We start from the raw sequence: 14,100 nt of genomic DNA, 5'->3' as shown, positions 1-14,100 counted from the left end.
GACGTCATTGTTCTAAACTATCTATTGAAGGATACTTGCATAGCAAATAGCCTTGATGATAGAGCTAGTTTCTCCCTATGGAGCAGAGGGCAGATTTGTTTCCTGTGTAGGGTGATGTCTCCCTCAGAGGTAAGGTTGAGCAGGCTTGCTAGCAGCTCCTTTAAGAGACCAGGGTTACCTAAACTCAGAGATTCTTAGCTACGATGCAAACCCAGTGAGTATGCAGAATCCACCTGGGTTGCTCCACGTTACCCCCTTGGAACTTGGGGGCAAGGGGAGCTGAGGCAACATGGAACTCACACCAACTGCTATGCAGTGAGTAATAAAGTCTTCCGTCTCTGACCCAGGAGTTTCTTGTCTTCATTCGGCATCCATGAAATTGTGAGATTAATTTATTAGCTCACAAATATGGTAAAATGTTATATCCTCTGTACTTCTTGACACTAATGATATAGATTTTGATAGTTGGAGATACCCATCTTAATCAAAATCTAATAATTTAGGATGAGCAGTTCTCCTCAGGTGAGCAGTTTCATAGAGAAATTCTATTATTTCAATGGCTTTATTCCAGGAATGTATTGGATACACAGAAGACACAGGAAAGACCCATTAGCCATTTCGCCTGTTCCCTGCTAAGACAAGAAATTGAAATAACACTGGGAGCTAAATTGTGTCCTTGGTTGCTTGGCAGATGTCAAATGGGTCATTGCGCTAGGTTACAGGTTTCCAGTAAAACACAGCAGAAATAAAATAACACTTTCCCCAGAATATTCAAAATACTTATATGACATATCGGCTGCTCTAGCAAATAGTGTTTGTAGTCAACACGGGGAGGATGCAAACAATTTACATATTTCTTTCTAGAAGGATGAGATAGGTCTTTTAATATATGAAAGACACAGGAATGCAGGTAAGGTAGATAGCAGGGTGGGGAGGAGAGCAGGTATTGAATAGGATGGTCAGAAAGGACCTCAATGAGAAGGTGGGAGTCCACTCCTTTGAGGAAGGGGAGGAAGAAAAACCATCTCCATAATTAACAAAGAGCTTTTTAGGCCGAGGGTCTAGCCAGGGCAAAGACCCCGAGGTGGCAGGTGGGAGGGTGTCAAGTGAGTTCTAGGAAGAGCAGGGAGACCAAAGTGACTGGGGCAGAGAAAAAGAGCGTGAAAATAGGTTTTCTGAGACATAAGGGATGATGAGGGGGCTGGGAGACCCTCTAGACCACTGTAAGGAATTTGGCTTTATTGGATGTGAGGTTTAATAATAATATGAATTTGGGGTTTCACCACCTGAAAATGAGTTACAACTAAAATGATACTTGCAAGTGACAAGAAAACTGGATTCTGGACCTTAAGAGATGGAAAAAGAGGAAAATGTGAAGTACTACCTGCTCTAAGTACTGTACCCAGCGAGGCCTCGCCCCTCCCATTGTGGTCCCGACCCCTTGGAGTGACAGGCCTCGCCCCCCCTCCTGTGGTCCCGCCCCCTCAGAGTGACAGCTCAGCGAGGCCTCGCCTGTCCTACCGTAGTCCCGCCTCCACTCGGAGTGACAGCCCAGAAGACACGCCTCTCCCCTTCCCGGCTCCGCCACCACTCCACATGACAGGCCAGGTAGGCCAACCCGGTCCTCTTCTGGAGCGACACGCACTAGGCCCCGCCTCTGCCACCGTGGCCCCGCCCCCGACGGCGCGTAATCGCGTCTAGGCCCCGCCCCTCCCCGCAGGCCCCGGCCCGCCCCGCAGGCCCCGGCCCGCCCCTGCCTCCGGGTCTCCCCGGCACTCGGCCCGCCCCCAAAGACGTGGAGCGCCGCGGCGGCCGGTGAGTGGGGGAGGGGACCTCGGACCCCCTCGCTCTCCGCGGGCCGGCGCCCCAATCCAAACCCGGGACGCCTCCTGGGACTCCTCCCGACCGCCGCCCTTCCTCCCAGGGACCTCCCCGAGCTGGCGATCCCGGGAATGGGGAAGTGGGGTGGGGGGTGTTCAGGTGGGGAGAGGGAGGAGGGAAGGTATTGAGGGGGAGTGGCTGTCGCAGATAGGGGGGTGGGGACAGCCCGGGTGTGGGGAGGGGACGTGAGTCTGGGCGCGGAGGGTTGAGGAATGGAATAGAAGAAAGGCGGTGAGGCCGAAATCTGGGGTGGCGAGCTGAGGATGGGGGGCTTCTCGCGGAGGGAGGTGCAGAACGTTGGGGAAGGTGGTCGCGAGTGGGGTGGAGGAGTCAGCGAAGCATAGGAAAGGGCGTGCTTTGGAAGGACCAGCTCACGGAGGCCCAGGATTTACGTTTCCCCTGACAATCTGGGGTGCAGGGAACCTCAGAAAGGGCGTGGCGGGAGCGGGCTTGCGGGGTGATTGGGTTTCCATGCTTCTGGCTGGGACACGTCGTACAGTTTAAAATTTTAAATAATAGGTGCAAGTGAGGGGCAGTGCCTGGGACACAGGAGAAATATGGACGGAATGGGGTCCTCCGCCTACAGGCTGCTCCAATTTTCCTGGTGCCTTCACAGAGCCAGCACTGGTGTGCGCTGTCTTCTGTAAAACCCTGTTTGAGCAGATGAGACCATGGATGGAGGTCCGGGATTTTAAAAGTATAGTTGAGGTTTATTCAGTCTCATAAACAGTTTTATCGCATTGGCTTAAGTCCTGCGGAGTTGTAATTCTAAAAAATCTAATCCTACCCCTGAAAGAATCTTAGAATCGCGATGAAGAATGACATTTAAAAGATTGAAAAGAATGTAAAGGTATAGAAAAGGCCTGGTAAATTGGAGAGTGTGTGCACTTTAAAAAAAACAGTGAAATTTCTTTTTCATTGTAAAAAAACTTGGAAGAGAGAGAAAAGTATAAGGACGAAAATGAAAATCCCCATTAAAATCTTGATGCAATTCTTCTTTTGTACTTTTTGTGTATTTAAATGTACATATTACTTAATTGGGATCATATTATCTGTTACTTAATAATTATTTTGCTTTTTCCTCACCATTTTCCCGGATCATGAAAAATTCTCCTTACAAATTTTTAAAACTGTTGTATAATACTTAGTCCATCGTCTGAATTCATTCTTTTATCACATACCAGAGTTTCAACTGTGAGCCAGCTCATGTGCTTGGAGGTGAGATTCAGGGTTGCTCCAGATTTTCAGACATTATCCAGCCAAAATGACCAAAATCTTGGTAGTATCTGGGGTGATGACAGTAGACAGAAAGTGTGAGAGGAGGACAGTCTTGTCTCACCTCACTGGTCACTCCACGCAAGACTCAGTTGGGTGGCTGTGCCTTCTGACTGTGCAGCGTGCAGTCAGGCCTGGGCCGCTGTGGCCAGGCTGTCTTCAGTGTGCCCTGTCTCATCTCCTCCAGCTTCCTGTTGAGTCCTGAGGTCACGAGGTTCCCACATATGTTCCTCAGGGAATGGGCCTCACCAGCCTCCCTACTCTGTCGGTGTCTCTGAGAAACTCGAGTGGGGGAGGGTGGGGGGGAGGGTGGGTGTGTGCGGTGCTGATTGTTCACTCCCCTATCGGCCCATCTCCTACGTAACCGAGAGTCGGCTGCCCTACATCCCAAGGAGGGGGTGTCCCACAATTGCTCTCAAACTTAACTGCCTGTGGGAGGTTTTAGCGGACGCTGCTGGGTTGTCTCTGGGGGAGTCCTGTCCCACTTCTAGCCCTGGCCCTTAGGATGACAGCTTTCCTCCCAGGAAGCCCCGCCCCCCGTCTTCCAGCTCCATCCGTGTGGCCCTTCATTTTTCTCTCACGGACGTGTTCCATTCTGCTTCATGACTGAGTGGGTTTTGTAATTTTATTTCACGCTTCTCCTTGGGTCTGAAACAAGTTGATTCCTCAAGACAGCCTTGTGCATTTTCTTATTGGCCTTTGAATTTATGATAATTCCACTTATTTTTTCCCCCCTTTACCCAGACTCAGGAAGAGAGTAAAGGGCCCACTGTTATTTTTGTTCATTGATAAAATATGCATATACGCCCCCCCACACACACACACATACACATACATGGTTGAACCCTCCTGCCCCCATACACACACATGGTTGAACTCACAGTGGGTTTCTTTTCCTGTGTTTCAGTCCCCATGGTCAGGATTCACCTCTTCCTGTAGTAGTCAAGTGATTCCAGGAGCTAATGTAAAAGACACACAAATCAGTAATCCAGCTCCTTTGTACTGCTCTCCTCGGCCCTGTGTGCAGTTGTACACGTGATAAAGAAGAACAGAATTTGGGATGGCTATCTGCTGAGCCTGTGCCCCAAGGCCTGTGTGGAACCTGTCGCTCCATGCTGTAGTCATTCCTGGCTGCCATCCTGGCTGACAGTCTGGATAAAAGGGGGACATTGGCTATGGTAGTGGAAAGCAGTCTCCCTCCAGTGTCCAAGAAGTCTGTATACGTTGAATATACTTGTTTAGATCTGCCCTAACTGAAACCATGAGGCCTTTTTCTGCACCCACACTTAAAGCCCTAATGTGCCCCCATCTGGTATTTTGGTCCCATGTACTCATCTGGTATGCACAATGCTGGTGAACAAGCTCCCATTAAGACCCTCTGGTAAAGGCAGATTGCAGAACTCAGCTTAGAGCAGTGCTGCCATGAGGCTTCTTATTTCCAACATCTAACACTTGCTATTCACATCACTGGGGAGAAGTGGGATTGGAGCAGGCCTGGGTGCCACTGGCCAGCGAACTGCAGAGTACAAGTCTGCCTGGCCTGCATCCTGTGCATGCCCAACACAGAGAGGGGCAGAGATCTCCCGAGGAGAGGGCATCCCCAGAGGTGTTACTGTACAGTGACAGCTTTCCTGAGCAGAAGGCACAGGAAGCAGTGCTCCGGGTTGCAGGGACAGGAAAAAGAGAGCACAGGTGGTGTAAGAGGATTGATTCCTGCCTCTTAGGTAACCCAGGCTGTCAGTACACTGTGGCCCAATGAATGGCACATATTATCTCTGCCATCAATGTGTGAAAAGGCCTGGTTTTTTGCAACTGGGTTCTCTTTATCTTTCAACCTCTGCAAATCTGAGAAGGGAAAAGTATCTTGTTGTTACTTTTGCATTTCTTTTGTTAGTAAATTTGAACATCCTTTTAAATGTGTGTCGGCCACTTGTATTTCTTCTTTTGTGACTTGTGATTTCAGTGTTTTTGAATTTTTTTGTTGTTGAATTTGTAAGAATTCTTTGTAAATCACGTATTGTGACACTTTTGTCTGTAATGTACTGAAAATCTTACTAAGGTTGTGCCTCTGCAATAAACATAGGGGTGCATATAGTCTTTCAAATTATATTCTTTCGAATTAGTACATTTAGGATATGTTGTTTTTATATTATGTACTAGAGGCCCAGTGCATGAATTTGTGCACGGGTGGGGTCAGGTTGGCCTGCCCTGATCAGGGTGGGGGGACCAATTGGGGAGAGGCCAATTGGGGGCGGGGCTGGCCGAGGGGAGGGGCTGTGGGCAGTTGGCTGGCCCCACCCCCTGATCGAACTCCTGGTCAAGGGGACAATTTTCATATTAGTCTTTTATTATATAGGATATGTATATGTATATACACATTATACATATAGGAGAAAAAACTATGTAATGCCTAACTTCTCAAGTTATTTGCCAAATGTTGCATTTCCAGTTTAATATATATCCTCATAAGTATATCTAGCATTTATGGATCATCTCTCTCTCTCTCTCTCTCTCTCTCTCTCTCTCCTTCTCTCTCCTTCTGGTCTGGAGTTTGAACATTAGACACAATTAAAATGCTCTAATGGAAAAAGAATGCGCCTTGAGGAATAAAAGGGAGATTATATCTCAAATGAGAATAAATCAATGAGCAAATATTTACTCTGAGTTTGTAAATAGTGCTCATATATACGTTTAAAACTGAAACCTGCTTTTCATGTCTCAGAAAGATTGTTTTATGACCCGGCACTTATGAGGTAGGCCTTTTATTACATGCCAGTGCATACTGGGTAAAAAAACTTTGACCTTTGATGCCATCTACATATGCCCTGCTGAACAATTTCTTGTTCCCTTCACCTAACCAGTCTTTTCAACGTTGCTGCTTGTTCATGCACAGTTGTTCTTTCCATGTCTCCGGTTAGGAACCCTGGAGCCATCCATTTATCTTTCCAAATTGTAGGTTGTCTAGTTCCCTTCCTTCCTTCCTTCCTTCCTTCCCAGAGAGTTTGTTCCCCTCCTCAGGAGGCCCCTCCACCCCGGATTATTGCTGAGGTACATAGCCCAGGTGTCAGAATGATTTGATGCACACATGCCTCTGCTATTAGACTGGGAGCTCCTCAACAGTAAGATGGAGACCTTATTTATTTTGTACTTTCCAGACTATCACAGCTTGGTTCACAGTAAGCACGTGATTCATGGTGGTTGTGTTTGGTATTTTCATTTAAAAGATGATGATGCTTATCTCATAGTCTACTGGTAGAGTAACATTTTCCCGCAACATTTTTTTAAATGAAAGATTCCAGAAGTTCTGGGGAGTTGAAAGAATACCAGGAAGACCACGCATATCCTTGTTCCCTAAGTTTACCCACAGGGAATCACATCACTCTGACACCTAGCTAGTCCTCTGCTCAGAAACCGACAGTGACTCCTACTGGCCATTGGGTCAGGTGTAAATGACAGCATTAAGTATTCTTAAATGGTTGCAGTCTTATTGTTCTACACTGTCCTGATTCTCACTTAATTGATTCATACATGTTATTCCCCTGTGTAGCACAGCTTCTCCCTTTGCTTGATCCAAAACTTCTACACATGAAGTGTTCTGAGTTCCATAGCTCTAACTGCCATCTGTATAAATCCTGACTATATCATTAGCTGCTTGGAGGTGAGTACTAGGTCCTATTTTGATCCGGTTTCCTTTATAGAGCCTCGTGTGCTGACTTTTGATTTGGTTGGTATCTTTAATAGTATTCCTGATGTATTTGTAGTGTAATTTGAAAATAACATTGATTTATAATACCTGTGTTGCCCCAAACAAAACTTATGCTCTGTTAGAGAAAAAAACAAAGCTTATAGGTCCAAGCTAGACAACCTGGATCTCTTTGATCAGCTTGCTGCAAGATTTCCCCCAAAGAAAGGAAAGGCGTTCTATGTTGTTGGTCACTCCTTTTGTGATTGTTCTAGAAAACTGACTTATACTTGTCCTTTGGAGTCATTAAAACTTATACCAAGTTCAAAGTTAGAATAAGTAAGTCTCCAGTCTGAAGATCGCCCCCTGAGAATCGCTTGGTCAGAGAGATTCATATGAGAAATATTTTACAGAGAGGCCAAAGGCCTTAGTGACTGATAGCATTTGTGGGTCTCCAGTTGACTCTTATTTTTCAAGCTTGGTAACAGAGATAAAGGTAACAGAGAAAGCTGATGCTAGGAGATCAACTCTATACTGAAACATGAAATTGGACTGTCAGTTCCCTTCTCATAACAAATGAGTGACTCCCAGCATCTATTGGACAAGGCCCAGTTCCTCTGTAATCATGGGCCCTTGTTAGTTACCAGCTCATTCCCATCCTCCCTCCACCCTTCACACAGATAATGCACCTTTTCTGAGTCTGTTGGCTAGTTTTCATTATTTTATTTTATTTTTTAAAAAATATTGAATGAATGAACTTAAAAAAAATTATTTTTATTCATTTTTTTTTAGAGAGGAAGGGAGAGGGGTAGAGAGAAACATCGATCAGCTGCCTCTTGTAGCACCCAGCCCACAACCCGGCATGTGTCCTGACTGGGAATTGAACCGGTGATCTCTTGGTTCATAGGTTAGTGCTCAACCACTGAGCCACACTGGTGGACTATTTTTCATTATTATTTTGTGGGTAATACAGCTTTCTCTATTTAGAATGCCTTCCATTGTCTGTGTGGCAAACTCCTATTCATTCTTCTAAATCCTGTTCTGCTGTCATGTCCTTTGTAAATAGTTTCTAACTCCTCTTGTGCAAGAGCACATTTTATACTGTTACTTTTCTGTTACCTGAATGTCTTCCCTATTGTATTCTGAGCTGCTTACGGAAATGGATGGCGTTCCCTCATCTTTGTATAGGGTCCGGCTCACATGGTGCTTGAACCATTGGTTAAGCCGGTCATATAACCCATCTGGATCATGAGAAATGTTGCTTTATCTTGGAAGTCAGAATTAGGTGTAACTAAGAGAAAATGCAAATACAATTTATATGTTTCTCTTTCCCATTATATCCCATGTGTGCCTTTTATTGTATTTTAATTTTCAGCAAGTTTGTCAAAGATGAAAGTGACCTTATCAGCTCTGGATACTTTCGAGAGTTCCTTCACGCCTCTGGTAGTCATAGAACTTGCTCAGGATGTCAAAGATGAAACCAAGGAATGGCTGAAAAACAGAATTACCATGAAAAAGAAAGATGGAGGTGAGTAAAAGAAATATTACTCAGACTTACTCATGCTCAGTGACTAAAAATTTTTTTCAAGTGTATTTTACAATTTTTTATAGATATATTTCTAAAATTAATGTTGTCTCTTTGGTCTTTATTATTTCAGAGAAGAAGGGAGAGGGAGAGAGAGATAGAAACTCAATGATGAGAGAGAATCATTGATCAGCTGCCTCCTGCACTCCCCACACTGGGGTTCGAGCCCGAAACCCAGGCATGTGCCCTGACCAGGAATCGAACTGTGACCTCCTGGTTCATTGGTCGATGCTCAACCACTGAGCCACGTTGACTGGATTTAACATCTACTCTTAACATTTGGAAACCTACTAAAGAAAACTATCATTAAATTCAATCAAACGTAGACATTTATGGGAAAAATCATTGAAAATTATTTATTTGATATTTAACATTCACGCAATCTGTTATAGTTCAATGTAATCGTGTAACATTTGAAGCATTTTTACTAGGTTATTTTATTTCAAATTAATTTTCTTAAATTTTGATCTGTTATTTTTTATATTAGAAACTATATCCTTATCCGTTATAATGAGTACAAATTTATAGATAGAACTAGTAAATATTGAATTCTTGTCTCATATTTATTTCTAGTTTGAATATTTGGCAAGCCACTTATTATTGCATTTTCCAGCTTTGACTTTTATTTCAAAAAGCTATAAAGAACCTGCCATCTCCATCTTACTTATATTTCCTGTTTATTTGGAAGATGGATTTAAATTGTTAATATAATTTATTTTCTTTCTACCAAACTAGAGACATAATATTTATTTAGAAAGTTTTCATTTTTGAAACTTTTATGTTTGTCTCTTTCTAAGATTGTGCCTACCTTTTGTTTTCAAAGGTGCCCAGCTGTTGTTTAGACCGTTGTTAAATAAATATGAGAAAGAAACAGTGGAGAACCAGAACTTATACCTTGTTGGTGCCTCCAATATTAGATTGTTACTCGGGGCAGAAGCGGTGGGATTGGTAAAGGAGTGCAACGATAACACCATGAGAGCCTTCACCTACGGAACCCGACACAACTTCAAAGGATTTGATGGTGAGTCCCGGGACGGTTGCTATCAGAATTACTTTATTAAAGAGAATTTTTTGATGAATAGATCAGGGGTCGGCAAACTTTTTTAGCAAAGGGCATATAGAAATATTTGAGGCTGTGCGGGTCATACAAATCACAATTATTCAACACTGCCATTGTAAAGCGAAAGCAATATAAGGCGCTTTATATTTTGTTAAATTTACCACTTTTCTATTTTGCTTACTCCTTATGTTAGTTATTTATTGTTTATATCATTATTTCCACAACCCCAGGTTATTTGAATATTATTAACTTTATTTTGGCTATTACTGAGAAAATAACTGGAGATTTTTGTTTTATTTTAGATAACAATGATGATTTTCTCACAATGGCAGAACGCCAATTCATTATCAAACATGAACTTGAAAATCTTAGAGCCAGAGATGAAAAAATGATCCCTGGTTACCCCCAGGCAAAGTTGTATCCAGGAAAATCTTTATGTAAGTGATTATCTCAACCAGCTTCATGAATACACGTTCTAATGCAATTACTTTTTCTTCAGAGACATAAATAACACATTACAGGGGCTTTATTTTTTCCCTCTTACTGAGAAACTTACACAACTTTACACGAATTTATTTTTTCATGAACATACCTTTTGTCTTTACAAATTCATTATATTGCATGTATTGTTATTTTTTTATCATATTTTAATTGAATTTATTGGGATGACATTAGTTAATACATTATATTGGATGTTTTCAATCAATATATTTGTTCTACATGGTTTGTACTTCTTATTATCAAGGTCTCACAGCATTCAGTTAGCGTAAAGCTGAGTGTGAACACCTGGACATATTACTCAGTTAAAATGAGCAAAGTTTCCTTTATGCCCAAGCACTGTACTATAATGAAAATCTGTGGAGGAATAAAAGCGGAGACCTGGTCTTGTCCTGGAGCTCTCTCTCCACCTCCTCTCATCTCCCTGGTATGAACACAGGCAAACATAGAAAGGTTAGGAAGAGTCACAAGGTGACAAGACCTGAATGAAAGTTGACATTAGGTAATTCCATTCGAGTGAGATGCTAGTTCGCAGAATGCAAGTGTCTACTACAATGTGTAATTCCAAGTTTGCCTCAAACCCAGATAGTGGCAAAGCCTCAGAGCATTTTTGCTGCCTCAAATACACTTTATTTTATTTATTTTATTTTGTGGTTTAATGACTGGTTTATTTTATTTTTTTATTTTTATTTTTATTTATTTTTTATTGAGGTATTATATGTGTACATATCTTACCATTGCCCTCCCCCCCCACTCAAATACACTTTAAACATGTGAGCTTCTGTGTCCCCTAGTCTGGCTTCTTTTTAATAGTCAGTTAATACTTTCTAGACTTTAATGCTGTTTTATTATTACTAAAGTATTATTGAAGCATAAATACATTTAACACTACCTTTCAGTCTTCACCCAGGAGGACAGATGCCCAAGAAGCAGTCCGTATTTAAATTTTCTCAGTTGTCACCAAATATACAGGGTGTCCTCCCAAGATGTATACATGCACATTGAATAATTATAAAGGCATTGCCTTTATTCAATGTGTATGTACGCATTTTTGGGATACCCTATATTTTGGGGGACACCCTATATTTTAGAGCTGGTTTGTCAAAGCATGATCCAATCATAGATCACCCATTTTGTTTGGTTGGTATAGCTCTTAAGTCTCTCTCTCTTTTTCTCTCTCTCTCTTTCTCATTATGTCAAGTCTCGAGAAGAACATGTCTTGGTTCTTTATTGCCTGACTTGCACGTGAACTGGATTTTGTCGTCTTCCTGTCTGAGGAACGCTGCAAACATGTGTTATGCTGCTTTTCCTTGCTCTCCTGGTTGATCTGAGTGGCTTTTAGGAGCTGTCAGGAAATTTGAATGTTGGTCCTCATCATTCTTGATTGTCTACATTTCCAGGTGTCTGCATATATCTTGATATTGATTATTTTGTGGTTGTTTTTGTTAGACCTGTGTTCTTTTAATATAGAGATGAGAGATCAGCATGGTTTCAGGAAAATTTTCTTCAGTCATCTGTGAAGAGTTATTTGGTTGTATTTGCTCTGTTCTCATCTTTAGGTAAAAAATTTCTTGAAGGAAAGATGAGGCTTTTGTAAACAAGGGTCTTCCCTTCCCCTCCCTCCTCCCCTCCCTCACTTCCTCTATTTCTTTTTTTATAGTAAATATAAAAACAATAAAATCATCTGAATCATGGTCATTTGAAAAACTTTTATACCACCTGAGGTAAGAATCATATTAAGTTGCCAAGTCTGTATTTTAAAGTGCTGCATTATTCTCTATCTTCATGTCTTTGACAATATAATCTCTAATATGCCATCATGAATTTTGCACCATTTTAACTTTATAATTTCTGTTAAAGAAGAAATGGTATATGAATAATTACAAACTGTGAACTATTTTCAGAGTCCAAGTAATAAAACTTAGAGTAATTTAAAGCCCTAGATTTTCATTAAGTTTAATCCAGAGAAATAAGTGGAAAAGCTTATCTTCACCTTTGAGTTTTGAGGGAGCCGCTCCCCTTGGGGCGGCCTCCTCTCTGAAGCTGAGGGGAGGAGGGCTTGTACCCTGTTCGGTGTGACCCCCACCGATGCTTTGAGAGCTGGCCAAGGCTCCCCTGAGAAACACTCTCATTTGCCTTAGGCTTAATTTGCTTTTGCTTTTAAATGCAGTGATTGATGATCCCTTTGCTTGCCATAATGTTGTGTTTGATAGAAAGCTTTCATTAAGTAGATGGCACCATGTGTCACTGTAGACATGGCTTTGAGGCAGTGAGGTAGTGCTGTGAGCTGCACGCTTCAGGCTCTCCCTCACCCGTCACACAGCAAGCACTGCGGAGACCTGGGAGCGCGCTGTGTGTCCTGGTTGTCAGTGTTTGTCTTGGTGGGCATCTCATCTCGTTTGCTGTGTGAGCTCAGATCTCTTCGTATTCTCAGACTCTGCCTTCTCCCGTTGATCCCTCATGGTTAACAGTCATGCAAATAACCTAATGACAGATTTTCTTTAGAAAGTGGAGTTAAAGGAGCCAAAAATGTCTTATGTGTGTTAACGGTATCTTCAGGGATGTTATTTAGGTTAAAGCTCTGTCTTAAAATGTCTACCTGATGATTGATGGCATATGGCATGTCTCATATTAGGCCTTTTATTATGTTGTTATTCTTTTAGAACATTATGGTAATTTCCTCTGAATATCTTCTATATGCAAATGGATCGAGTGTCAGGTATAATGTGTCTTTAAAATTATTACTTGTCCTTATAAGAATATTAGATTAGATTTCAAGTATCATGTAGCAGGCATATACATAAGAAGGTTAAGCTATTGATATATTTATAGATGTATGATTTTGCCGGGTACAGCATGTATATATACAGGGTGTCCCCCAAAAAATGTATACACAATTAACAGCTGATAGCTCAATTGGTGTTTTTTTCTTTTCAGATGTAACCCATTGGAATTAATAATTATTCAAAGTGTGTGTACATTTTTTGGGACACCCTGTATATATAAACACACACACACACACACACACACACACACGTATACACACGCACTGTGTTTTGCTACAGACATATTTGCAGTGAAAGTAATACGGGAATATAAGAACGTATTTTGAAAACACAGGTAACCCCAAGAAGCAGTTTTTCCTTACTAAGACAAAAGTGGGCTGCTCACACCAGAATGCTAGAGTCGGGTGATGCCGGGGAGGGGGTGCAGGGGCACAGCAGCAGCTGCAAAAACTGCGGGGGTGCAGAGGGCCCCATCTTCATGTGCAAAGGCTGCTGCGGGCCTTCTCTCCCCGTCGGGACTCTGTGTGCTCATCACTCCTTTGCTGAGGCTGATTCGAGGCAGCACGACCTGCCCCTCCCTGTTGCACAGAGACACAGTGAGGAGTGCGAGAGAGATTTTCGTTTTTACTTTTGAACTAAGCACATCACATTAGCCGAAGGCAGAAGCAGTACTGTTGGTATTGTTATTGCATTCTTTAATTTAGAGGGTTCAGTTGTAAGCCAGGTTACTGATAGTCCCCCTTCAATTAGATTTTGGGTTGTTCAGCTCATTGTTAAAGGGCTGTAACAGGAATAACCCTAGTACTTGACAACGGATCCTTCAGCCTACTCGAAGGAAGGAATCCTGGTTGAAGTTGTTCCTTTCTATAAATAGGCCCGAAGAGCATCATATTTTCCTTTGAAGGTAAGGCTCATGTTAATTACATTTTTAGCTGACATCAGAAGGTTGAAGGATTTTTTTAAAACCCTCTATTTTTAGAAGCTGAAACCAGAACCATGTTTTTGGCGTTGATGGTGAAGAGAAGCCCAATAATTTAGGACCTGTGGCTTTATATTCTCTTCACAGTCCTATTTTTAGAAGTATTCAAGCTGGTTTTTATGCCTGGCTGGAAAGTCTTCTACAATAGAATGGAGTCATTTTTTTAAAAAGAGAACTTAGAAATAATAAAGTAATAATTTAGATGCTGTAGATCAGTTCAAAGTTTTAAAAAAAAGTGATATAGTAACTGAAAAGGATAATAACAGGAAGAATGAATGTGCTATAATTACGTCCCCAAGAACGAGAGAAGAATCAGAACAGTTGTGGGTGATCGACTTTCACTAATATTAGCTA

At 42.1% G+C, this 14,100-nt stretch overlaps 1 protein-coding gene across 1 annotated transcript in view; it reads left to right on the top strand.

Annotated features, from left to right (window-relative positions):
- Nucleotides 1-1,729: 1,729 nt before the first annotated feature.
- The window catches only part of ANO10 (anoctamin 10), a 92,023-nt gene continuing 79,652 nt past the window's right edge, over nt 1,730-14,100 (top strand). The window contains exons 1-4 of the mRNA XM_054729815.1: nt 1,730-1,815; nt 8,214-8,366; nt 9,247-9,444; nt 9,786-9,920. Coding sequence (XP_054585790.1) covers nt 8,228-8,366; nt 9,247-9,444; nt 9,786-9,920 — 472 coding nt within the window. The 5' untranslated portion in view covers nt 1,730-1,815; nt 8,214-8,227. The remainder of the gene's footprint in view (nt 1,816-8,213; nt 8,367-9,246; nt 9,445-9,785; nt 9,921-14,100) is intronic.

The sequence above is a fragment of the Eptesicus fuscus genome, chromosome 18 (assembly GCF_027574615.1).
Source record: "Eptesicus fuscus isolate TK198812 chromosome 18, DD_ASM_mEF_20220401, whole genome shotgun sequence".
Classification (NCBI taxonomy): domain Eukaryota; kingdom Metazoa; phylum Chordata; class Mammalia; order Chiroptera; family Vespertilionidae; genus Eptesicus; species Eptesicus fuscus.
The sequence above is the reverse complement of the archived record's forward strand: the minus strand, read 5'-3'. Positions and strand labels throughout refer to the sequence as shown.